At 43.7% G+C, this 25,695-nt stretch overlaps 1 protein-coding gene across 1 annotated transcript in view; it reads left to right on the plus strand.

Annotated features, from left to right (window-relative positions):
• CRACDL (CRACD like) overlaps positions 1-23,911 on the plus strand; it is a 25,568-nt gene extending 1,657 nt beyond the window's left edge. The window contains exons 3-10 of the mRNA XM_009643745.1: positions 2,420-2,555; positions 2,926-3,090; positions 3,733-3,801; positions 7,043-7,273; positions 9,448-11,065; positions 20,879-21,078; positions 22,812-22,947; positions 23,766-23,911. Coding sequence (XP_009642040.1) covers positions 2,420-2,555; positions 2,926-3,090; positions 3,733-3,801; positions 7,043-7,273; positions 9,448-11,065; positions 20,879-21,078; positions 22,812-22,947; positions 23,766-23,911 — 2,701 coding nt within the window. The remainder of the gene's footprint in view (positions 1-2,419; positions 2,556-2,925; positions 3,091-3,732; positions 3,802-7,042; positions 7,274-9,447; positions 11,066-20,878; positions 21,079-22,811; positions 22,948-23,765) is intronic.
• The last annotated feature ends 1,784 nt before the right edge of the window (positions 23,912-25,695 follow it).

Raw genomic sequence — 25,695 nt, forward strand, 5'->3', positions numbered from 1 at the left:
GACAAATGTCTGCAGCTGAGTTAGACACCAGCTGCCTTTTATAATCAGCAGAGAGAATTCAACATTACCAAGAAAGCTTGTATCATTCTTGTGTACATGGCTGAAATTGTTCAGATGAGCCAGGCTCTAGAAGTGCTTATTTCTCCCCACTGAATGTAAATGAGAGCCAGAGATGACCAGCTCTGATGTAGATACCTGTGGTTTAATGCCTGAAGTTAGACCAGATGAATCCTAGCCTGTGTATCTGTCTGCCTCTGAAAATCCTGTCTTCGTTCAGGCATTGCCAAAAATGTTACCCACTACTGAAAGATAACCATGAGAAACCTGTTCTGAAGTTCAAATGTGTTCCTGGATGGAGAGATGGACTGAAGAGCCCTTGGCTGCCTAAAAAGCAAGCCCTTGCATTGGTGGATGTTGTGCCTCTCAGAGCAAGCCTCCTGGTCCTCAGGGGAGAGATGCTTCTGTGCCTGGGGACGGGAAAGGCAAATCATCCCGGCCATTTAAAACGACATTATACAATGTGGCCACCAGGCAGCGCCAAACAACCAAAAGAAATTATTATTTTTTTTTTTTCTTTGTCTTTTGTGGCATTGGCAACAGTAATATTAGTCCAGCTTGACGCCCCAGGAGTTCCAGGCTGCAGCACCAGGTCTAACAGTGGGCTATAGCGTTGTTGTTCGACAACATATTTTTAAGCCATGGATGGTCAGATTTTCTCTCCCTCGTGCAGGACTCAACAAGGTCATGTCCACGTGGGTATGATCTTTGGCTGTTTGGCCACGTTCCTGTGCCGTTACTTGCAGGGCTGTTACATTACTGTTTCTTAGTATTTGTTTAGACAGACAAAGGCAAGGAAATTCCTTGAAAGGAAGGAAAATTAATTTGAGCACTCATAATCTGAGGAGACATCTAGGCTACCTCCACTGTGCATCCGGGAGGTGTGTGTCTGCTAGAAAGAGAAAGCAAAGGTAGCATGCTGGGATAAACGTGCGCAGGCAACAACACTGCTTATCTGGCTGCCGCTGCAGTCTTTGTAAAATGTTGGTGCGTTGAGCAGCCATCACAGCCCTGACTGGCACTTACTTAGCAAATTGCTATAGATTTGTCTGACCCTGGATGCATTGCAGAGATCACATTTTCACTTAGATAAATTGTTCTTCTGATGTCTGTAATGCATTAAGCAGAAGCAGCAGGCTTTGCTTCCAGGAATACAGATCAACTTCTTCCTGCTATTGTTTTATCAAACTTATTTATAGCAGTCATTACAAGGAAAATGTTACTTTCTGCCATGTTTGTTTATGTTCCCGAATGTCCCTGCGATGGTATCTAAGATCCAAAAATATACAGTTCTCCATTTTTTTCCTTTTTTTGTCTAGTTAGTCTGCTCAATTAACTTGATAGTTACATGAAACCAAGCAGTTCTGTACTCTGTACTCTGATTTGCCATTTCCTAGCTGCCTTATTTAAAAGAAGGGAGTCCTAGAAATGCCATGTGGATGCATTTCTGGTCCCTGCTCAGGCAGGCTATGAGCTAAGCTGAGGAAAATGAGCACAAGAGCCCTCCTAGAAGCTAGCTGTCTGTCCGCGGGTCTCCTGTACAGTTCCGATGAAGAAACAAAGCGTTTGTGCCCCACATGTAACATTTGCAAAAGAAATTATACACCACATGCATCAAAAGTAGGCAATAGAATATGAAAGAAGCTGCCCACAAAGCATCTCCTGCTTCCTCTCACCAGCCCACAAGAGCGTCCATGAAAAAATGTGTCCCCCAGGCTCATAAGGAAAAATGCCAGGGATCTGGATATAGAGCACAGGACCTTGTAAGCATCTTGTAAGGATTTATGCAAATGATTCTATGGGAGAACTATATTGCCTGGAATACTTTTTCTTAATGACCTGCATGTCAGAGATACATTAAATGCTGTACCACACTTAAATAGTAAAAGGTACTTACTCTTCCTGTGGTAATGGTCAGCCATTTGCAAAACACGTTCATACATTAGCAAGAAGTTAGTCCATCTCGGGTACAGGCTTGTTTATGCGCAAAACTCCCTTCATTTTGCAGCTGGGCTGTGCTGCGGCACTGTCGTGCCACCCAGCTGCTGGCTTCCAGCCAAGGGGCAGTAGCTTTTCCATAAAATGTAACTCAGTTACTGGGGTTAAACTGTCTCTAACCTTGGTTCAGTTTGTTAATGTGACAAATAACAGCATTTGCAAATTTTTGTTTGGTTTTTAAAGGTGTTACCTAGATTAGCCTGAATGACTGTATTGTATTCATGGCAAAGTCTGGAATCTCGTATGTGACATATGCTGCTGCACACCTATCTCCCACTCCATGTTCAACAGACCACCTGAGTTAAGAGTAAGAGGACTGGCAAAAAAGTCTGCATGTTTTCACTGATGTGTTATATCATTCTAGGGCACATAAAGGCATTATGGGAAGCAGAGCTTTGTCACATGATAGCATTTTCATCCCTGAGACTGGGCAAGAGCCTGCAAGGCCAGTAAGAGTGTTTTCTCAAGAAAACGTTTCTGATCGGATTAGAGCTTTACAGGTAATTTACACGACTTTTTTTTTTTTTTTTTTTCAAATGCGAGAAATGGAATATCTTTCCAGGCTTGATTTTTTGGGGTTATATTTCTGGTTGAACATTTACTTAGTAAGTAAGATCTGTCTGCAGCTTACATTAAATGTTGCATTTATTAATTAGAAAGCAGTATCATATCTTGGTTCTCCTTAAATGATAGTTGCAAAATGTAGAGTTTTTTGGCTCCCTACGAAAATGTCTGAAGTGAGATGTCCTGTGCTCTGGATCACTCAATTGTAAAGTTAAAATAGAGGTAACTCACTGACCTGAGCTAAAAAATGTACTGGGGAAACCTCCATCACTATCACATGCTAATGTATTTTATGCCATGCTGAAGTTGAAACTCCAGCCTACCATGAAATTGGGACCTCCGCCTCCATTTGGACTTCATGCAAAGAGAACAGAGGATGCTGGGACCAGTTCTGAAGATGATGGATTACCCAGGAGCCCTCCAGAAATGTCTTTGCTTTATGAAAACCTAAATTCAGGCACAACAACAAGAGTGAGTAGTTCTAGTGTTGACAAAAATCAGTGTTTAATCACTTGTTTTACCTATGTGTGGAAGGCAGAATAAATTGCTTGGATTGCTATATGTATCACTGCTTTATCTCTGAACAATTCAGAAATACCTTACTTGAAATGGGAAAATGCTCTCTCTCTGTGTAAATGGCTACTTAGAATCTCTGTTCCTGTTAAAATATAACTATCACGCCAGAAAATGCAGAACTAGGAAGGAGAGGATGTGTTTGTGTGTGTGCATGGGGATGCTGGGGTTTTTTTAGGAACTACGGAGAGCTGCCAGGCATAAAAAAAAAAAGGCTGAAAAATCTGTATTCCCCCTTGAATGTGCTGATAAGAGAGCTCTCTTCTTTAATGTTTTTTTTGGCTGTCATCGGAAAAAGAAACATAGAAGAGTTTGAAACTGCTTTTTCTTTTTAAGTGATAGTTTTGTTATACATTATTTCATTCTTTATCTGCATGTCTTACACTTTACTTTTGCAGTGTCCTTGCTAATCCTTAAGACTATAGAGAAAAACAACTTACATTGTCGGTATCTGTGTGCATTTTGTGTAGATGGTTTCTGCAAGTATATCCATCTCGTTTGTCATCTTTTACTGAATTTCTTCCTCATTCCATCCCACAGTTCTCTGACTCTCACAAGCACCTTAGCTCTTTGAGTTTAGCTGGAACAGGCAGTGAAGAAGAAGAACAGGTAACTTCTGCCAAATGTATTAAGGGCCAAGCAATTATGCATAGTCGTCTTTTAAAGAAATATAAGGCATAAATACTACTTTGTTGCCCATCTGTTGCAAAAACCAACCTTGTATGTACGTAATTGCATGCCTGCCTGCTTGCTTTGCTTTTTTAATGCCTGTCCTTCTAATGCCAAGTTATGATTATTTATCAACATAATTCTGATGCCAAGTAATCTCCCGTTGATAATAATTAAGCCCTCTAGAATAGCTCATATCCTTTAGCAAACTTTACAGACATGATTTAATCTCCAAACAGGACCAACCACATTTAGACACTGAAACAGTATCCCCTTTTTTTAAAGATGGGAGATTGCAGTAGAGGCTGCTTGGGTTACACGCATGGGATAAGAGAGGAAGTTTGTTGAGGAGCTGTGAGCAAAATCTAGATCCTCTGAAATCTGCCCATCCCCTTGCTTTGAGTACAGGGTTACCTTGCACTGATACAGAAAGTGTTTGCCTGATGATAGTGGCTGACATTGCTGCTCCAGAGTCTGAGGTTCAGCCTTCAGTCGGATTCTGGCCATGTGAGCCAGCACGAGCTGTGAATTTTGCTGAAATGATGTTTTCAGGACTTGAGTAGAGGCAAATAGATGGCTTTCTTCAATCAGCAGCCAGCCGTTCTGGCTGATTAAAGGGCGGTTTTGAAAGGCTCTGAAGAGTCCTTTTTAGTTGTCTGCAGCTGGAGTCATGGTGGAAACAACGCAGGGGGTAAAGGGAAAAGCATTTTCTAGAAATAGGAGGAGGGGTGGAGGGGAATTGCAGCAAGGAAATAGAGAAGCTAGTCTTGAGCCGACTATTCCTTAGTAATTATGCAGAATGTATTTCAAGGCCAGCTGCAGCAAGGCTCAGCAAAGATTTTTGGCCACACTTGTTAGATTCCACATGAAGCTGTTTGAAAAACTGCTTATATGCAGTGAAATTTCAATCTTTTAAAAGAAAAACAGCAGAACACGTGAAGAAGGTATTTGTTGAAAACCGGTGTAGGCTCGCTGTAAATTTGTCCAGTCCAGATACATGTCTGCTGAAGGAGGATTTATGTCTCCCTGTTGTTCCATTAACATCACACTCTGACTCACTCACTGACTCCTGAGACGCAGCGGTGACTACGCAGTTGCTCAGCTTTTTCCACATGCCCCATCATTTAGGTCAGAGCTCTCTTCATCCCAGTCTAGTTTCAGAGCACAGCCAGAAAGTAGCCCCACCTGAAGGCTTTCCTCCCAAACCGCAGGGTCTAATGCTACTACCTGGCATTTTGGAGAGATCAGCTCTGCTTCTGGAAGTCAGAGGAGACCAGCTGTCAGAGCTGAAGAGTTTTGCACAACGCAGCCCTGAGGTTTTGGGCAGCGGTGACACCTTGCTGCGTCTTGGAAGCTTTCCTGGATCAAAGAAGGGAGAAAGGGATCGCAACTGTCCCATGTGGGCTTTGGGGATGGGGCTCCCTCATGGCCCCCCACCTTGTGCCACCCAGCATGACCAGCTGAAGGACAAGAGAGCCATGTGCACATGAGTTTTGGAGAAAGGGGTCTGCCAGCCGTCCCCTCCTCCAGCAGGCTTCACTGGAGCCAGGCTTCATGGGACAGGCAACTTCGGCAGCCGTCTCAGAGCTGGCATTCAACTTGGGCCGCTGAAATTTAAGTAACAAACCAGATTCTTGTTTTTCCAGTGTAATGGCCAACACTGAGCACTGCCAATGAGAAGACATCCAAAGTTCTCGAGGAAAAGGAGAAGCCAGAAGAAAGGAAGGCAAATAATGACATGCCTTGGAAGAGAACATGTGCTGCGTCTTTATCATGGAGCTGAAATGTCAATGTATTCACTGTTAGGTACTAATGTATAATGCAGCCACGTATCGTTTGTTGTACATTAGTCATGTTTGAGTACTAGACTGCAGATATTGTAGAGAGGAAATTAATGAGAACATCCATTATTCAGCATGGCTGAGCTACGTTTTTCTCTTAAATAAAAAGCATGATCGGAAGCTGTGGATCCAGCCTCTCCTAAAATCAATGGGAGCTTTCCCCTGGCCGTTGAGGAAGCTGTAGCAGGCCCTCCCTACACTACAGACTATCTTTTGGCTGCAGTGCATAATGCAGAACTCTCCTTGCAGAAAACGCTGATGCTTTTTCCCTCCCTAAATAAAACAAACACTATCCTGCTTTCCCCTTCTCCCATCCAATCCCCTCAGTAAAATACCATTTCCAAAGAAAGAAGAAAGAAGAAGAAAAGAAAGAAGAAAGCCTGCAGAAGAAAGCCTGACAAAGGAGGAAAGCTCCTCTAATGAAATGAACTGGAATTTCAAGCCTACAAAGGGAGTGCTGTAACGAGTTGTCAGAGGTCATGTTAATGCCATGACAGATAGCTTGGAAACACCATTCGTCTCTATTTGCAAAATCTGAGAGAAAGGAAGAACCCTTTTTTGAGTAATTTTTCATAAATTTTTCAGTCTTCTTTTTGCATCAGCCCTGGAACTAGGGTAGTTTATGGTGAAGCGCACGGGCAAGCTGATTTCAGCTTTGTGAAAGTACTGCACCCCTTGGAGCATTCAGGAGTTGTTGCTGGATGGGCTATTGGCCTCTAGGAGGACTTGTGCATTGTTTCCTTCCCCAGAATAGTCTACAAATGAAATTTTACATTTCAGGTAAACCGCCTAGTTATTTTGCAAGTATAAATACATGAGGAGAAAACACCATCTGACTTAAGCGCCAGTGCCACTGATGTTTGATTCTTTTGTCTTTAGGAGGGTGTGGTAGAGTTAGAAGGGACCTGATGACATGTGGGAAGCTAGAGATGCTCCAGCCCAGCATAACTGTGGGTAGGAACCTAGACTCAGATGCTGGAGGTCAGACCCAGAAAGGAAACTGGCCCTGTAGTTTCTGTAACTGAGCACTCTTCATAAATCTGTCTTCTAAAACATGCTGGCCATGTATTTATGTGCTTTAGATCTTCTAGTTAAGTGAGACTTGGCCCTTCCCTCTGGACGGTAGGGCATGATATTCAAGCAGCTAAAAATGCAGAATCGCTAATACCAGCACTCCACATGCAACATTAGGAAATGCAATGTATTTTAAAAGATGTCAAAACCAAAAAGAGGCAACATTAAAATGCCAATAAACATGTCCCCTTATTTATAGAATTGTTATTTTCATTGTCTTTGTTTCTTTGTTTGATTCTCTATTTGGGATTTTTTTTTTTTTTCAGGTTACATTGGGTCCTTCTTCTAGATCTCGCTCTACAGACAGTCAGCTCTTCCCTAGGCATGGGAGTGCTACAACTGGAGCTCCCCAGATACCTGACAGTACCATCTTGCCTGCAGCCAATTTTGACACTCCACCTGAACTTTCCTCTTGCTTGGATAATTCTGCTGCTAAACACAAGCTTTTAATAAAACCCCGGAAGCAGAGGTCCAGTAAAATGAGAAGATTTTCTCAGGTATTTCTGAAAATAAATAGTGTCACCTTTGACACAAAACCAGGAAGTTCTTACGGGACTTTGTATTTCAAAGTCAGATATGCTAAGAAAAGTCAGATTGTGGCATGGATATCTCATTGGGTTTTCATAGCTGTTATTTGATGAGGCTACGTATCTGGAGCAGACACCAGGAACCGATTACATATTATGAGATTACTTATTAACTCTTGATGCAGTAGTTTATACAACAATTTCTTCTTAAATTTACCGTGCAGTACAATTTGGTATCTTGTTTGTGATGCAGAAGTTGGGGCTGACTGCTTCATTTCTTACTTTAAAAACATTTTTTTGGAAAGTGTTATGATCAACTTGTGTACTTTTCCTAGTCTGACAGATCCTGTAAAATCTTGAGTCTTTGAGAGAGTATTGACGGAGGAGCTGTTTTAACTTTCCAAATACAATTGGGCTTATATTTTCAAAAAGTACAGAAAGAATAAGTTGTGACCTATAAATTGGAGCCAAATTCTGTACATTAGGTTTGTTCTGAATTCAGCCCTCTCCCTGCCCCAAAACTTGTAGACCCTTAATGTGCATTACAGAGACTTAAAATAAGTCTCTGCAGGAAAAGAAAAAGGTGTATGCTGTTTAAAAAAAACTATTAAAAAGTGTATACTATTAAAAAACCATTTTAAAACTATCCTTTTAAAACACCATTTATCTGATTCTTTGTCATCTCTTATGAAGGGCATAGCTTCATTTTTGTTTTTTCTTTTCTCAGAACTAAAGTTTGCAACTCTTACTACAGTATTTGTGCTTTATTGTTTGTGGTTTCTTTCAACGTTTTAAATACACTGAAGCCATTAAACTGGCTTGCTTAACACCAGGAATATTTTTCCCTCTGCCTCTAAATTTTACTTAGCTGATATTCTGTATTTTCCAAAATCTGCGAGTGATCTTTGGGCTCAGTAGAGCACCACTGTGAGCAACACAACGATGAGGCCAGTTATTTAGAAATAGGAAATTCCATGTAAAGGAATAACTCACTGATCAAACCTCCTCTTCCGTTGCAACATTGTTACTGAAATACAATTGCTTTGTCCAGTTGCTTATAAAGTGCCAGATGACTGAGCCCTCCTGGTTTTCCACGGAGAGCATTCACATCTTTCGATAATACAATTTTTAATATTCCCCTGCCTGACTCTGCCTGTGAACCTTGCTTCTGGCTAACTGATGTCTTCTGCTTTTATGTTCCTCTGTGTATGGATTGTGAATGCAGGTGGCATTGTGGGTCTGTCTTTGCAATTGCACTTGCAAAACAAGGAGTTGGAAGAACCCTAAAAGTACTTTCAGAGTGCAAGTTTTGTGTTCTTAGAATTAGGGCCTACATCCAAAGTAAATATTTACCCAACAAACTACAGTGAATCAGTGAGCTAATACAGGCACCATATGAAAAGGCATATTCAGCAGCTTAATAAAGTGCTTTCAAATCATCCTGTGTATTTAGCCAGTCCTTACCTGAAGCTTAATCACAAGACCTAACAGACAACTACATATACATTTATAAACTTTTATCAAATAGTCTAAACCTTAAAAGAAAAAGAAGACTTTTACACAAAGGAGGCAAGGCTGTAATGCTGTATGGCAGTGGCATTAGACAGAAGACTGCCATATGACGGTAGATACTCAGCTGGCCATAGAGTGTCCTAACCGGATGGACTTGTTAGGTTTTTGCTCTTCCTTCTATGTATCCTTCCCTCTTCAGAGTCATGCAAGAATGGGTTGTTTTCTTTTTAATGCTAGTATGCAGTAGCAAAATACAAAGGGACAGATTTTTCTCTTTCAAGTGCTGCTTTTTGCCCAAGAGCAACACAACATATCCAGTATGCTCTGGGGAATCTAGTGCCAAGGACGGTCCAATGGCCATTGTTTTGATGAACTTCCCATCTACAAAGGCATGAAAGCACTAGTTGTGCAGAAGGAAGTGTCACTGATTGCTTTTATATTGGTTAAATACATTATTCCAGGATCTGCTTAAATTAAAAAAAGCATCCAGTATGTAGGTTAAGAAAACAGTGAGCTCAGCATTGGAGGCAAGTATTGCCTTCCTCTTGAAGCTCATGGTTGCAAAGGCAATGATGAATAAGAAAAAAAGTAAATCTACATGGTGATGGAGCTTTCTGAATGTCTTTTTGCAGAGGACCCAGTCTGAATCTCTGACTGATTTGAGCTGTACCCCAGAAGAAGAAGAAGAGGATGATGAAAGGGAGATGCAGACAGACTTGCCAGATGCTGTATTCAAACCCAGCAATCAAGAACTGCCATGCGGCACAGCTGCAGCGCAGGATGTGGCTTCCTGGCTGAAGCCCAGAATGCCTGAGGGCCTTCCCCCTGCTTTGAGACCAGCGGTGACTCAGCCTACTTCTGAGTCTGCTGTTGTACAGGAAGCCCTGCTACCAGAGAATAAACCGGAGGGCTGCCAACCAACACTGGAAACAACGGGTGTGAAGTCTGAGTCCTCATTGCTGTTAGAAGGCAAAGACTCCGCAACTTCTTCCTACTCCGGTCCAGACAGAGAAGTACAAAGGCAAGAAGATTCCTCAGAAACACTGGTTCTGTTGTCTGGGGATGTGAGCGGTGTGTCAATCAATATTTTAAATCAAGAAAATAAGAAGCGTCCTACTGTGTTTTCAGTAAACAAAATACCATCCGAAGAGGATATTTCAATTAGTAAGAATAGTATTGTTTGCTTGGAAGAGTCAGAAGAAAATATACAGCAGGATGATCAGGTACCTATAGAAATGCCCTGTAATAAAGAGGCAAAGAAAGAGGTTGCTCTATTGTCAGAGTCCAGCAAGCAATTTTCCATAGGTTCCTTCCAGCCCTCAGACTCGTTGCATGTTTCACATCCTGCTTCCTCAACGCGGATGGGATCATCTGCTTCCTGCTCTCTAGAGAAAACAAAGACTGCACAAGAGCCAGCTGCTTCTGCTAAGGAGAATGGTCAGTCACTGGTCCACAAGGAGGAACTTTTGGGGAAGACAGCTGAAAAAGCAGCCAATGAACTCAATGCCTTGAGAAAGTTTTCTGTCTCCTCTGCACGGCAGAGACCAAGGACCAGAAGCCTACACTTCCCAGAAAGGTCAGAGTTGGAAAGCCCATTAAATACCGGCTTCTTCCTGTCCAAAGCAAAGGTCTCCTCGAGAAATGAGAAGTGGAAAGAAGACTTGCAGAAGGGATCAGATCTGGAGGAGGAAAAAAGTAGCAACAAAAAGCAGGCTTCGCTGCCAGAGTCCGACTCTGAGAACACAGGCCAACCTACAGAAAACTTGGCTGGCAGTGTTTCTCCGGCTGTCGATGTGATGCCGGTGCCAAGTGATTCTCCGGTGGTATCTCAGAATCAGCCAAGCTGTGAAGATAAAAGTCCTTTTCAAGTGAAACTTAGATCCACCTCACTGTCCTTGAAATATAGAGACAACTCATCACCAGAATCAAAAGGGATTAAAAGATACAGCGCAGAGTTTAATTTAGAAAACGAGGGATTGACTTCCTTTCTAAAAGGTGATAAAGCACAGATCAAAAAAACGGCTGATACAAATATCGGGGATTCTTTCAATGAAAAGATCAAACCCAAAGCGAAGTCCTCTGAACAGCTTAGTAGCAAGCCTCCGCTGCCTAAAAAGCCAGCCTTGCAAAACATAACCGTTCCAAATACTACCGCAAGCAAAGAGAAGCAGGACAAAGCTATTCACTCCCCTGAATCCAGAAATGAAGACAGAGACTTGCAGGAAAAGTCAAATCCTTGTAAAGTGCCTGGTAAGATTCCCAATACTTTATAAAGTTACATGAACTCACTAGGAGTGACCTTACCTGTGAGAGAGGGAGAGGCAGCCCTGTCGTGTTGATCACAACACTGGGGAGCGTGAGCTGACGACTCTGCCTTCAGTGATGTTATTCCCTGATTCTCCCTTGCTGAAAAGATTAACCGAAGGACAGCAGGGAAGAAGCAAGCAGACAGAATAAGGTATTTTTGCCTGTGATTTTTGCATTTCAGGCATTGTTTAAAGGATGTTCAAAGTGACACTCAGAAAATAAAGTGCATTAGCAAGTATTGTGAAACAGAAATATCAAGCCACTAAGTGTCCCCATTTAGAGCTGCCGTATGGCAATTCAAAAGCCAGGAGCACATATTAAGTGCAGTGCCCTGTGTGGGATGACTCAGACCTCTAGACCTTCTTTTTCACCACAGCATCAAGGCAGAAATACTAGTAACTGCCTGGCATGCTCCACATGCCATTTATTTATTGTCTCCTGTGAGCCTTGCTTATTCATTTATCCATCTTTATCATTACTCATTCCTTGTTTAAAAACAAAAATTAACTACCCTGCAGCTTCCTGGAGTTTAAAGCCAGGAGAGACCATAAGGTCGTGTCTACCGCATGTTGTTGAATTCCACCCTGTTGTCTGTATTATATAATTGGGTTAGAGTTAAAAAAAAAAAAAAAAAAGTCAGTGCTCTGGAGACTAATGCTCTGTGCTACAGGCAGAGAACAGAAAAGGCTGGAAGTGGCACCACTGTCTGAGGTCTTTGCAATGACACTAAACAAGCCAGGCAAAGAGTGGTCAAGCAATTCTAGGAGGAGACTTCACTTCAGAGAACAGCCAAAAGGGGGAAAAACATCTTTAGGTCTTCTGATACGTGGGAGAAACTTCTTCCCTGCACTGAATCTGTCTGGTCAGGAGTTTGATGTTAAGAATGTAGGGAGGAGGTGCTGGCCAAGCAAATGAAAAGGTTTCTTTGTGCCAGTGCAGAGCTCCCCTCCATGGTTGCTCTTCTCCACCTGGGGTCAGTCTCTGAGCTTCAGAGTGGGGGACCACCAAGCCAAAAGAAGACCTCAGGACACAGCAGGCCACTAGTCCTGTAGGGTGACAAAAGCCTCTTCCTGGCCCCAGAGGCAACCTGCTGACGCCCAGTGTGACAGCAGATTCCAGTTGTCATCTGCTGCAGTGTCGCAGATATTTTTGCAAGGCTCTGGCCACATTTACAGTTTTCTGCTCTCCCAGTGGCCATGAAGGAGAGGATTCATTGCCTCCATGGCCGGACGAGGCTCCCACAGCTGTCCAGCCAGTGCCTCCCCGCACCCTGTGGGCAAGGCGCTTTCCCTTTGTATAATCCCAACACTCCCTTTAAAGGCATTTTCCCCTCTGCCTGCCCTGAGGATTAGCTGATTATTTGTAGTGATGCTCAAATCTCTGATCTACTGAGATTTTTGGGGGGTCATACTGGAAACAAGCGAGGAGGAGACCTAACATGGTCTGGCAGAGGAACAGGGGAAAGCAGTGGGGGTACCAGCGCTCCTGCACACAGCATTCTTCTCATACTAAATCCAAAACACAGCGCTGCACCCGGTACTAGGAAGAAAATTAAGTCTATCCCAGTCAAAACCAGGACAACCCCAGCCCTCTCCTAGTCCTTGAGTTCATCAGGCCTTTCAAAGGGCTGTGGTCACTATCAGGAGACACTTGATGCTGTCAGGCAGTTTATTCCCACTGCATGTTAGGAAATCCCTGCGCTGAACAAGAAGACAAGCTGTGAAATGGTGATGTAAGGGGGTGCAGTTCTCTTCTCGTGTGCACTCATCTTGAAAAAGTCAGTTTCCTGTGTCATGGGGCAAGCAGGAGCAATTTGGCTCACTCAGTTTGTTTTTTAGCTTTTCGGCACTCCTGGTACCAAAGGCAACAGGAGGGCTGGTGGGATGCTGGCTTACCCCCCCCAGGCGAAAGCAGCACTCCTGCTCTCCAGAGTTTTCTGAAAAACTAGCAGGGGATTGCTTGGCCTCTGCCGGGCTGCAAGGTGGCTTTTTAACGGCTGTGTGGAATTAGTCACCCCAGGAGGAGCAATTTTTAAGTGTCTAGAGCTAAAGGCACAATCCTTGCAAGAATTAAAAGGTTAAGCTGTGTTGTTTGGGGCCAATACACTTTGCTATAAATCCCATAAAGGGCAGAAACAAATAGCACATGCTGACAGGTTATTACAAGCGCAAAACCATAAGCAATACCTGTGTGAATGTGCATATGAGGATATATAAAAACCAGCGATGGAGGAGCTATAGCAGGGAGACATGCTGTAACAGAGAAAAGGAACTCGGGGAGAGACGCTGAACATAACGGTGGATGAAATTGGCGTGTAACGTCTGGCAAACACGGGCTCCAAAATGACAAGAAAAATGTTTCTCTCTACATAAAAAAGACATTGCTTTAATGCTGTCCTGGTGACAGCTGAGAAAAAAGCTGTCTTTTTTTTTTCTTTTTTTTCCCCCAAAGAAGTTGCTTTTTCGGTTGTGTCAGGCTATTTTGCAATATGGCTGTTTTCCAGCAGTGAAATAGACTTTGGTGCAAACATAGCAGTTTCTCATGTCAAAAAGACTCTCCTGGCATCAGTGGTATAGATCCAACCAAAAGTCAAATCCCTCGCAGAGCAGCTTAGAGAAGAAGGAAATGTCAAAAATACTTAGCCAAATCTTTTCAAGTAGCTATGTCTGAAATTAAGGAATTGGGCGTGTCCACTGACACGAGTGCATGTAGTGCTTTAATAAACAAAGGGAAATATGTAGGCCAGGATACACGGAATGCCATATGCATTTGTAAAGCCCTTCTTAAAATAACTGGTGTTTTATAAATGAGCAAAGATCCAACAGTGCGGAACAAAATATGCATGCGTAAGCAGCGTTATAAAACAATGACACTTGTATATGGAGGAGATATCTCCCTGTGTAAAGTTGTTTGGATTAGTTTTGAGTATGTTTGCTTTTAAAATACGCAAGAAATCCACATGTTAGCTTTGCTTGCTGTTAGAGGTATGACTTTCAAAAGGCTCTAATACTCTGCCCCTGACCTTTCGCCTGCACAGATGCATGGCAAGAGCAACCACGCTTTGCAGTCCTTGCAGGCATAAGGTGTTCATTTTCAGGTACGAGATTCAAATGTTCTATAGAGCCTCTGCTATGTTTGTGTGCACAAAGGCTTTCAGATTTAAAGAAAATGGGTAGAATATCTGAGGCCATCTCTAAAAAAAAAAAAAAATCAATCCCTAAATCTCAGGGTAATGTTTAAATATGTCTTTGCTGTAGTTATCCATATAAGCAGCATGCCCGCCCCTAGACACAGTTGAATACACTGAGTATATCTGTCTGTCAATAGACAGAAATAGGTATGTATTTCCTTTTCACTTTCCGCGTATGTATAAACCAATGCACAATAACAAATCAGTCATAGACCTCCTTTTGTGCATAAAGATCAATGTTTTATCTCCATCTTATTGTTCACACAACCAGTCTGACACACATTAAAGAACAATATCCAAGTATCAATGAGAAGGTTACACATTCATTTCCACAATGTTTAAGCAGAAGAAATTTCATCTGTAAGATCAGAGCTCTAGTCTGAGGAAAAAAAAAAAAAAAGCTACTTTAGTAAGATACTGAAGGAAACAGATACCTGCATTTAATGGGGCTGCAGCAGGGGAATTTCCTCCCTTTAGGGACCACTGAGGCAGCCAGCCCTGCTGCTGCCAGACCTAGCGGAGAAGAGCTCGGGTGATTCTGATCTGTGGGAGGGAATTGAGGAGGTGGCTATGGTTGACTTGGCTTCAGGGCTTATCTTCGGAGGCCAGTCTGGAAGCTGCGGAAATGGCGAAGAACACAGATGAAGCGGCTGGTCTTGTGACTGTCCATGTGCTTTTGGTGGCTGTGGGAAGAGGTGAAGGGAGGGCTTCTGCAGCCTCTGGGTGTGGTTCCAAGTGGCAGCAGCGGACCTTGGCAGCCTACATTAAATGCTAGTCCTAATAGGTGGTGACATTACGCCCAGAGCGGCTTGACAAGTTCTGACCTGGCATCTTCCCATTGTCAGTGACTTATCCTGAGGGGACAAAGGGGCTCACGCATCTTTCAAAAAGCCTCAGGCCAAGCCAGCTCCAAGGGAACCAGGGAAAGATGCAATCACGAGGTTAAAACTGACTTGAACAAGAGACAAATCGCTGCCAGCAATATCCTTCCTTAGCTTATGAAGTTATTAAGTAACGAGTTGACTAGCATATTGTTTAAAATAACATGTTGTAATAAGAACTGAAGAATATGACTTAGGTTTTAATTTTATTCAGAAAATCTCCCGAGTGTAACGCAGAAGCAAGAGGCTCAGCCCTGCTTCACTGGAGGAGAAGTGAAACACGGGGTGCTTGTGGCAGCTGTGGCCTGTCGAACTCGTACAGCTTCCGACAGGGGATGCCGCTGCTTGCATTTCGTACTACGTTATTGCCCAGAAAGTGGCATTTGCCATCTGAGAACTGTTGTGCTAGCTGCTGTGCACATGACGTGGAATTGGATTGTGCTTTTCAGTACTTTTGGTTCCACCCTGGCTATCTGGTTCCTTAAATGCTGCGCTTTGCCACATGGTGAACTGTAAAAGCGTGTGGACTACCTTGGAACCAGATGAGGTAAGACAGGGAGGGCTTGTTCAAGGTGATCAGGCAGCCACTGAACTGAGGAAGAAGAAGTGCAAGCAGCACTTCTCTTGTGAATAGTTGCTTCCCAAGAAAGCTTTTGGCCTCTTGGTGTCCCTCAGAGTACTGAGAGCTTCACAGGGGAGTCTCAGATCACCTTAAACTGCCAATTCACTTCACTGTGCTATCTCATGGATGACTTCACCACACTTTATCCTTCTGGATGGAACAATGGTGCACATACACTGCCAAGAAACCTTCTCTAGTTGGAGGTGGGAGGATCTAAACAACCTCCAGGCAATGGGAAAGATGATAAATAGTGAATACGCCTCTTCCAGCCCTTACAATGATTCTGGCTGACAGATGAGGTAGCAAATCCTTCACGGGTTTCATCTGATGTTCTTTTGCTGAAGAGAAGGCATGTCCCCTGCCTCGCCTGCCTGCCTGGCTTTCTGCAGCAAAGGCTCTCAGAGGAAGACGGGCAGAACGTAATTGCTTAAGGAAACAAGAGAACCCCTCCCAGAAGCAGATCAGCTCTTGATCCTCTGTAGATGATACTGCTCTGCTGTCCTAAGTCAGGCCTGCACAGATACATATGAAATCTTTAAAGACGATTAGAAAGAGCTTTTGTTCCCTACTATCACAGGGGCGTTCTGATACCATCTCTTACGGGATGATACTCGGCTCTAATTTAGCTGCCTTCTAATTGGCATGACTAGGATGTCTGGCGTCTCATCAGGGAGAATTGTCTGAAGAGCAAAAGTGCTTGATGCCTTCGTTAGAGTATCTGCCTTATGAAAAACATCGTTATAATAGCAGCCTCCAGACATAGCGCTGCAGGACTGGGAGCCCTGTTGTGCAAGGCAGTGCACATTGAAATAACAGAAAGATGAATCTTAAATCCATGAGAATGACAGAGAAACAGGAGCACGGGTAGGAAGGAGACTATTACGTGTAGCGCAGTAAACAGAGCCCAGGCATTTTGTCGGTATTGATTGTGTGGTGGGAGCAGAGGAGGATCAACGCGTGGTTCAGTTGGTGTTTACAGAAAGCTCCTGTGGTGTGACAGGGAAAATGGGACAAAACACGAAGGGTGATTTTGAATTACAGAAGCTAAGAAGTATATCACTAGCAGCGTCAAGGTAGAAGCCAGGTTCCCAATATCACGGCAAAGCTGTTGGTTGGATTGAAAAGGGCCTTCAGGGTAAAGATGTTGGGTTTTGTGAGAACCGAGACATTACAGACAGTGAAGGAAGGCAAAAAGGTGGTGGAAAAGGATGCGTGTGGTGGTGTGTGTCTGTAGCTGTACAGTCAGAGAAGCAGCCCAGTCTTCTCTGGGCTGAGAAGAGGCCTGTCCATGGCAGGAAAGGGTATGTTTGATGGGAGGGATTTACAGGATGAGTCCAGCAGGGCACAGGGAGGCTCCAATGGGGAAACTTCTTCGTAATACTGAGCGTACCTGTTGGATAGGTATTTGTTACAGGATGCTAGGAAAACAAGGTGACTAATTGGGATAGAAGGTAACTAAAATGAAAAGCTGCTTTATGTACTGAATGAGAGATCCTCACCTCCGAGGAACACTAGACGTCACCATCCCCTTCAGTAGTGGCAGTCAATCTGTGTATCACAGTAGTGCTCTGGGAACTGATGAAGCGTGGCACCTGGGCAATGCACTAACAGGTCCTGCCCAAATTGCTCACGACCTAGAAAGGTGCAGAAGGGTGCAGACAGGTTCAAGGGCATGGCCTTCAAGCAAAAGAGGGAATGTGATGGCAGATGCATTAGCAGACATCACATCAATTCAGCTGTGTGGGTTTGCTTATGAAGCTCCCTATGAAGTTTATCCTAAGATACTCAGAGAGGATGGGTTAGCAAGTCCTTGAGCTGCCAGTGGTTATCTTGGCAAACTGCGGAAGATAAGGGAAGGCTCCAGAAGGTGGCATATCTTGAAAAGGGAGGTGAGATGAAGAAGAGAGAGAGGGAGAAAAGGCGTTAGATACCACTTAGCTTAATATGAAATACTGAAAGGAATAATTGAGCTATTTCTAAATGTCTACAAGATAACATAGACATAAGTTCTAACCAACATGACTTGGTCAAGAGCAGTCAAATCAAATGATAACTGGTAACGTAGGGCGTTCCTATAAATATAATGACATTCCTATAAATAAATACACTCTTGGTGAAGCTATTCATTGGGTTGATGCAAAGCTACTGAGTGTGCCAACAAATGATTCACTGTCGTATTAGATGGTGGCCATCTTAGGTCTGACACAGTTCTGTATATTTAAGGACATGGGTGACAGAGCTAAGTGTGTGCTTATTACGTTTGCAAGTATTACAAGGCTGGAAAGCCTGTGGGCACACTGGAGGACAAGAATAGAAATCAGGGTTATTTTGAGAGAGTACAAACATAGTTTGAAAAGAATATTTTCGTTACAGCTAAGTAGAAAGTTCTGTTATGTGTGCAAAAATAATCCAATGCACAGATACAAATGGGGAGTGGAAGAGGGGAAGTAACACAATCTGGAGCTCACAAACTAAATACAAAGCAGGAATAACATAATTGTGCAAGAAACTCATCATACTGCCTGATGTGTGCAGGAGACTATCTCAGGGGAAGCAGAGTAGTCCCTCCACACCACCATTTCATCTCAAGTGCAATGTGCCGGTTTTGAGCACTGTATTTTGAAGATTTGGACCATTCCTACAAACCCAAGACTGATCTGGGGAATATGACCAATCAGAAAAGTTAAAAAAAATTAGGGAAAACATGGTCTAAGTCTTCAAATGCATAAAAGGCTGCCACAAGGAGGCTATGGGTAATCTGCTCGTGTCCATGGGGTATAGGAGAAGAAGTTAAGGATTCAAATTAGAGCAAGGAAGATTTAACTTACCCAATAGGGAAAAAATCGAGTAGAAAACGAACAGCCAAGCCATAGGATAGGTTGTCTAGGGAGACTCTGAGATCTGTCCCGAATTTGGAGGGTTTTAAGAACAGGCTAGATACATATTTTTCAGGTAATAGTTTATGTGACATTGAGCTTGTAGCTGGTCGTGCCTTTCAGCCGAAGGATAGACTAGATGACATCTCGAGATCTCTCCCAGCTTTATTCTCTATCATCCTGTAAAATTAGACAAAATGAAGTGATGGCAGCCAGCGAAGAGAAGGGAAGAAGATTATGGGAGAAGCAGCTGTTCACATGGAGAGACAGGGCGTCGGTAGGATGCTGAGAATGGAAGTAGTTTGCTGTGCAGGAGGGATGGAAGCTCATTCAGCGCCCAAGGGCCCTGCTTCATCTGTGCTGCATTTGCACAGCTGGGCTTTCTGGCTTGTTTCTTTCAGAGGTTTCCCTGCAAGATCACATGAGGTGAATGTGAAGGGAAATGCAGGCGTCAGCCGGCAAAACATCTTGCTTTGGCCTTAAAGCAAAACTCGTGCTTTCTCTTTTTGTGGTTTTTAGCTGACATAGGCTTTACAATATTTTCTTGCTCAAATAACTAGCCTGTCTCTGGTGAGGTACAATGGTGACTTGAGAAAATCCCTGAGCAAAGAACGTTTGTGGGCTTTTCATAATGTGCCTGAGTTTGCAGACTCCAGCTCTTGGGAGAGCATCATCCTTTTCATCTCCTGTGCCTTATGAGGCATCTCAAGTGCGCCTTCAGAGACATTTACCTGCTTTCCTGATCGGGGCCACGTTCCTCTAAATTAGACCATAGCCCTCTGGAAAGGTGTCTCGACAGCTCCACGGGGTCCTGTGTTGGGTGGCTCAGCTCTACGCCAGCACAGCAGGCGAACCCCAAGGCAGGCAGGCACACCAGGGCACTAATCCTTCCTGGATGACTCTGCCGTCTCCCAGGTCCCTGCAAAGGGTGCTCTCTAGGCAACAAACTTTTCCTAGGGGCAGAACCACTTGTGATTTGAGGATGAGAAGCGTAACTTCTGCTCTGAAATAGCCTTCCATAAATTTGGGTACAGTAGTGGCCAGAAATGGCTGGGAAAGGCCAAAATGTCTTTTCCTATGGCCCTGTCATGGCTCTAACAAGGCTCTAAGGTTGTTAGTACTGTTCTTGGTCCTCTGTTAAATCACACAGAGGCTCCACATTAGTTGGAAAACTGAATTTCGGGTGCAGTGTGAGCCGATGAAGAAGTGGAGAACCTGGGGGCTGGAGCCAGCAGAGGAGCTGAGGCTCTTCTCTTGATCCAGTTCTGCTCACCGTATAGACAGGATTTCCCTTCACAGGATATTGGCATCGAGGGTATTTCAGTTCCCCATACCTCTGGACACTGCTCGTCCCTCGGTAGCAGTTGTGAGGACAGCTGGGCAGCACTTTTGACCCTTTGCTCTAGGAAGAAGTGCTTTTTTTTTTTCTTCTCTCACTGAAATCTCAGTTCTTGGTAGAGCGCGAGGGAAGTGACTGGCCCCAGTGGAGGGCATGGTCAGTGTCAGCGGGGATAAGTCAAAGTAAACCTCACCTCAAAAGACCATGAATTAACCCTGTGGTTTTGGCAGTATTTCTGCGTGATCAGGCGCCACAGACCGTCCTGCTCAGTCGCCCCCAGCACCTGTGGGCACCAAGGGGCTGCGCGAGGGAGGCTGCTCCTAAAGGGGTGGAAGGAAGGCAGGAACCAGACTAAGGCATCGGCTGAAGGCAGGAACCAGACTAAGGCATCAGCTGCTGCTGCTGCCCAGGCGTGGGAAGAGCAAGAGCCGAGGGCAGCCGCAGTGGGGCGGGGGTTTTCTTTGCCACACTGCAGTCCGGCTGTGCCCAGCTTCAAATCGGCTGCTGCTTGTCTCCAAGAGGCCGTGAAGCAGATGGGAGGAGGGGGCAGAAGGGGAGACCTCAGAAAATAGGTCTATTAATGATTGATTCATGTTTCTGCGTCTCCCTCATGCGAGGGCAGTGACACTGTGACTGTAGCTGAACACAGATGCAAAGTGTTTTTCATCAGCAGAATGGTGACTTAAAACAGTGAGCACGGGAAGATTGCTCTCTGGGGACCAAACTAAACAGAATTCCTATTTACCCAGGCTGGTCACACGTCCTGGGACCAATCAGCGTATTGAGCAAGTGCGAGCTAATTACAACTCCCTTTCAAATAACCGTGTACATAAATAATCTGTCAACAGAGAGAAGCGTGCCTTCCCCTGTGGCTGCTGGAGGCTCTGGAAGAGATCCTGACAGTCCCGCAGAACCAGCCTGGATTTCCATAGCGAGACAGAAGCGGAGGGGCATGCAGCCAGAGCAGGAACTTGACAGAGGAAAACCTATGGCTCTGGATGTTGTGTCAGATACAGAGAAACAGAATAAAGAGAAGGAACAAACAGAGGTACTTGCAGTATGAATTTGTGATGCTTTCATACCACCTTCCTGTAGTATTCTTTGCATCTAATGCTATATTACCAGTCATGCCGTAATGATTACAGATACGTAATAAGTATAATCATAAGTAACAAAGCCACTGCTCTCGGAAACGTGTTACAGATTCAGGATTCTCTGCTTGTTCAGGGAAGTCATTTTATACCTCCAAGAAATCCTGGAACTATGCAAGATGTGTAAAAACTCTTGGGTGCCCAATACATACTTACAGGATTTAATGTGTGTGTTGCATGCTATAATGCCCCAAATGAGGTGCTAAACTGTACGATCTCAGATCTCTCTCTGTACAGAAGGAATACATTCTCTTTACCTCTCCTTCTAAGCACAGCATTTCATTGAAGCTCCTATGCCTCCAGACTGATTTAACTCTGAATGAACAGCTCGGTCCCAGAAACTCCTAGGTAACAATTTTTAGAGCCTCGGGAAGTGAAACAGGATAAAGATAACTTCTGCACTTGCAGACAGTGCCAAGATATAAATTCTGTTCTCTGTATATGGATAACTCGGACGCCCATGTGGTGCCAGGGAATATGGGCTGATGCTGCCTCTTCAAAGATCCCATGCAAAAGAGGGTGATACCTGTAGCAAGTGATCTTCCCAGATGACAAAGCTGTGCCAGCAGAAGCGCTTGGCGTTAATCCAGAATACTAACAAGGCTTCCCTGGTACTGGGCTGGCTCACGGAGGCAGCAGCCTGCGAGCACTGCCTGGATCGCCTCATGCACAGTAAGAACCCTGCACTGATGCAAGGGTGTGTGTCCCCTGTACCAGCATAGCATTCCCAGTGCAAACGGCCTACTTTCTTCCTTCAGATGGTACTGTCAGAAACCCAGATAGCTGTATTATATTCTGGAATAAGAGAAGATCTCTAGATGATGAAAAATAGCAGTGGTTAGATTAACAAGAAATAACACCTAATAAAATGTCTAGGCGAGATTATGAACTGTAATAATGCTCAAAATTGTCATAGCACTTGAAACACCAAGGGTTTAAATGATCCCAAAATACGGTTTCGATGTCAGAATAGGAAACTCCAGATTTTAGCTGGCAACATTCCCTAAAATTCATGCCATGCATTTTATTTCCCTATATCAGCTAACAGAGAAACCTGCCAAGATGTTCCTGACTGCAGCGTGTGAGGCTCGGTGCCTCTGTACTACTCCCACTTTCTCCTTCTCCCACATGGCACCAGGCACTATCACTTCGGGGTAGTTTTTGATACTGGCAAGAAAATTCATAGGAGGATGTGTTCGATTTCTTTTTTTATGGCAAATCCATTTACCATCAACCCTCCAAAAATACGGTGCCCAAACCCAAAAAATCTGGGAGGTGCAAGGGAAACGTGAGTGTACAAGGCTGTTTCCAAATCCTATATATGTTAGTAGAGGTGTGCAAAGGCTTGAAATACATTTTGCATTGAAGACTATAATAACCTACTCATAGATACCATTATGAATAAGAGATAGAGAGGGATAGTTTTAATTTGTCAAGTTGAGTATCATGAACATTAACATGAAACCACTGGAGTTTTCTGAACAGGTATCGGCTTGAGTGAGAGGACTGGGACCAATGTGTGATGAGCACCCATGGTTTTTGGACCACGTCAGGCACCACATCCACTCTCTTTGCTCCTGCTCTTTTAAACTGGTCTCGTTCTCTCGCATTTATCCCTCTCTCTGCCTAGGGATCAGTGAAGCAACAATGGAGCAAACCTTCACACTTGGCACTTAAAACCACTTCTGAAGAACAGAGGAAAGAGACAAAGTCTGAAGTGAAGGAGCCGCTGCTGAGAACCAATTCCCTGTCACACTATGTCCCTGGTAGGAAATAAAATGCTTAAAACATAGGCCATTATCTCACAACCTTGTCAGAAGAAATCCTGTTTGAGAGTGCTGGAAAAGGAGTAGGGGCTGGATCGTAATTTCTTCCCCAACCCCACATCAGCAAGGGCAAACTGTTTTCTCAGCCCTCACGCCTGGGGTTTTATTTGGTGGCATATTCTTTTGGCCACTTTGATTACAGAGTAGTCAAAACTCGCGTTGAAAGGAATGTGAATCAAGAGTGCTGGGCCATTTCACAGGCCAGGTTCCCAAATGCACTGTCCCAGTGTAAAACATAAAAGGCGTGCAAAAATTATTTTCAATAGCGTTCAATTTTAATGTGGTTTCCTCAGCAAGCTGGAATGATGTGATCACAAGCTGCCTGTCCATCAGTCCTCCCACAGTAACTTCAAATCTATTTGGTAGACTCAAATTTGAAAGAAAGGCAGAAGTTTGGAAGGTAATAAAATTCCTGGGGGCTGGGTAAAGGAGGAATTAGCAAATGAATGTTCTTGCTAATGAAAAGACTCTCTCTTGTTTTGGCCTGGGTGTTAAACACAGAGCATGGCAAGGAATCCAGGTCATCGTGCTGGTTTTGGTAAGTTTAGGGACCAAAAGATATTATTCATGAGAAAAACACTGTATTCTTTTGAGCATGGCATGGTTATTGCCTCAGTAACTTATTGCAAAAGAGGCTTCCGTGTGAAATGTAAAGATTTTCTACTGTAGAGCAAGGCATGGGAAGTTTTTAATGAAAGAGCTAGGGTACATAGCTGCACAGCAAGCGAACGTAAAACGCCCATGTGCTTTATTCACAGTAGCTCCATCACCAGCGCTGGTGGATAAGGAGGAAATAAGCCACTTCAAGAAAGCCAGTAATGCTGCTGCAGATCAGCCATCGTGGATGGAATTGGCCAAAAAGAAATCGCAAGCTTGGAGTGATATGCCACAGATTATAAAATAGAACGATGCGAACAAATAGCGTCTTTCATAATCAAGTCAACTGCTTACCGGAACTTCTGCAGACCAGCTCATCGCAGTGGAGAATCTCTTGGTACAGGAGAAGGGTTTTATTATACAGCTGTGGAGAAAGTGTGCAATAGGTAAAGTCAGAAAGTTTACCTTCAACTTTGTAGCAATCAGGACTGCAATGGCAATGGATTACTTAAACTATGCTAAGGACTTACTTACACCTTGGAAAATAAACTTTTGCCTTACGTATTTCCTGTGTTTTCTGCTTTTAATGACATTTGCATCGAAATGGGATCTTTGCTAAACTTTGCTGAACTTCTGTTGTTGCCGGAAACTTCTATTTGTTACGGTTTTCTCGGTTTACATTTATAAATGGTGCACTAACATCCTGATTCTGTCGCTGTGTTTCACTGGAATTGCCTGACACTCTCTATCAGAGCTGTTTGGACCATGGAGGTATTCATGAATAGCTGCCAGTGAGTACTCCGTTAAAATGTGTTGCTTGAGCTGCGTGTTTGCCTAGCTGAGCAAAGTGGTCCTGTTTCTGGGCTGAGGTTACATTTCATGAGGCACAAATACGCACATTTATGCGTGATCATGAATAAAAATTCCTCAGTTCCTTCTGTGAGCGACCTTGGTTGCACAGTGTTTGCAAGCAGGCGAGCAGCAAGGAAACTGAACTGCAGTTGGAAGCTCATCAATGCATTCACAGTTACTTTCCTACCTGAATTGATCTGGTTGCAACTGGTTTTCTTTTCTGTGAAATCATTATTCTCAATTGGGAGGACGGTATTAGTAGTAAAGGACAATATGAATTTAGTTAAAAAAAATAAGAACCGGAAAGCCTTCAGCTAGAGTCCAAACTGAAATGCTGGGAAAAACTTCACTGCAGTGTCAGCTTCACACATCATCCCCTACACAATCTTAATTGTTCTCATTAAAAATATAGCAATGTATAGCATCTCTATACTTTATTACCTTCACATAAAATTCTCATGCTCATCCACCTGAGTCTCCCACACCAGTTTGGGACTCCTGCTCATGAAGTCTCCTAGGCTCTTCACCTTCCTCTGTTTAATGAGATGGACAAGAGAAATCATTGCTGCTGATTGAAATCGCTCTGAACGTATTGTAAGACCTCCCCTTGAGTTAAAGAAGCTGACAAGGAACCCCATTAGCTAATTTCTTTGAAACTAAATGCCCCACTGCTAAGACAAACATTTCACTTAGTGTATGTATATAAGTGCGAAGTACCACCTTAGCACTGCATTCCCTAGGCTTATTTTTATTTATGTATATATTTGTGATCTTGGTTTTCTTGTCACATTAACAGTCTTTCTGGAAAAATGTAGGGAGACTTTAGGAAACCTAGGTTTCCTAACGCCTGCATTTGCAGGTTTGAAATCTTGTCTTCTCTAAGGAGATTGGGGGGAAACTTCCTTGGTAATGACAATTGCATTCTGTAATGAATAAAGAAATGGGGCATTGGAACATGTGAATATTAATCTAAGCCACTGATACTGGTTTTCAGACAGGTCATCTTTCATTCTCAAAAATGGGAGGAGGAAAAACCAGTTTTATATTATTTGCCAAAGCCTTTGGATAAAGCCAGACAGCCTGCATGGCTGCCAAAATCAGCCTCCGTGGCTGCTGGTGGCCTGATGTGGCCACTGGACGGGCATGCTCCGTCCCATCGCAGTAGCTCTCAGTGGTCCTGACCCAAATGGGTTTCTGACAGCCCTCCCAGGTTTTCCTCCTTTTTGTGGATCCCGGAAG

This window comes from Egretta garzetta, unplaced genomic scaffold (assembly GCF_000687185.1).
Source record: "Egretta garzetta isolate BGI_Z169 unplaced genomic scaffold, ASM68718v1 scaffold1588, whole genome shotgun sequence".
NCBI lineage: Eukaryota > Metazoa > Chordata > Aves > Pelecaniformes > Ardeidae > Egretta > Egretta garzetta.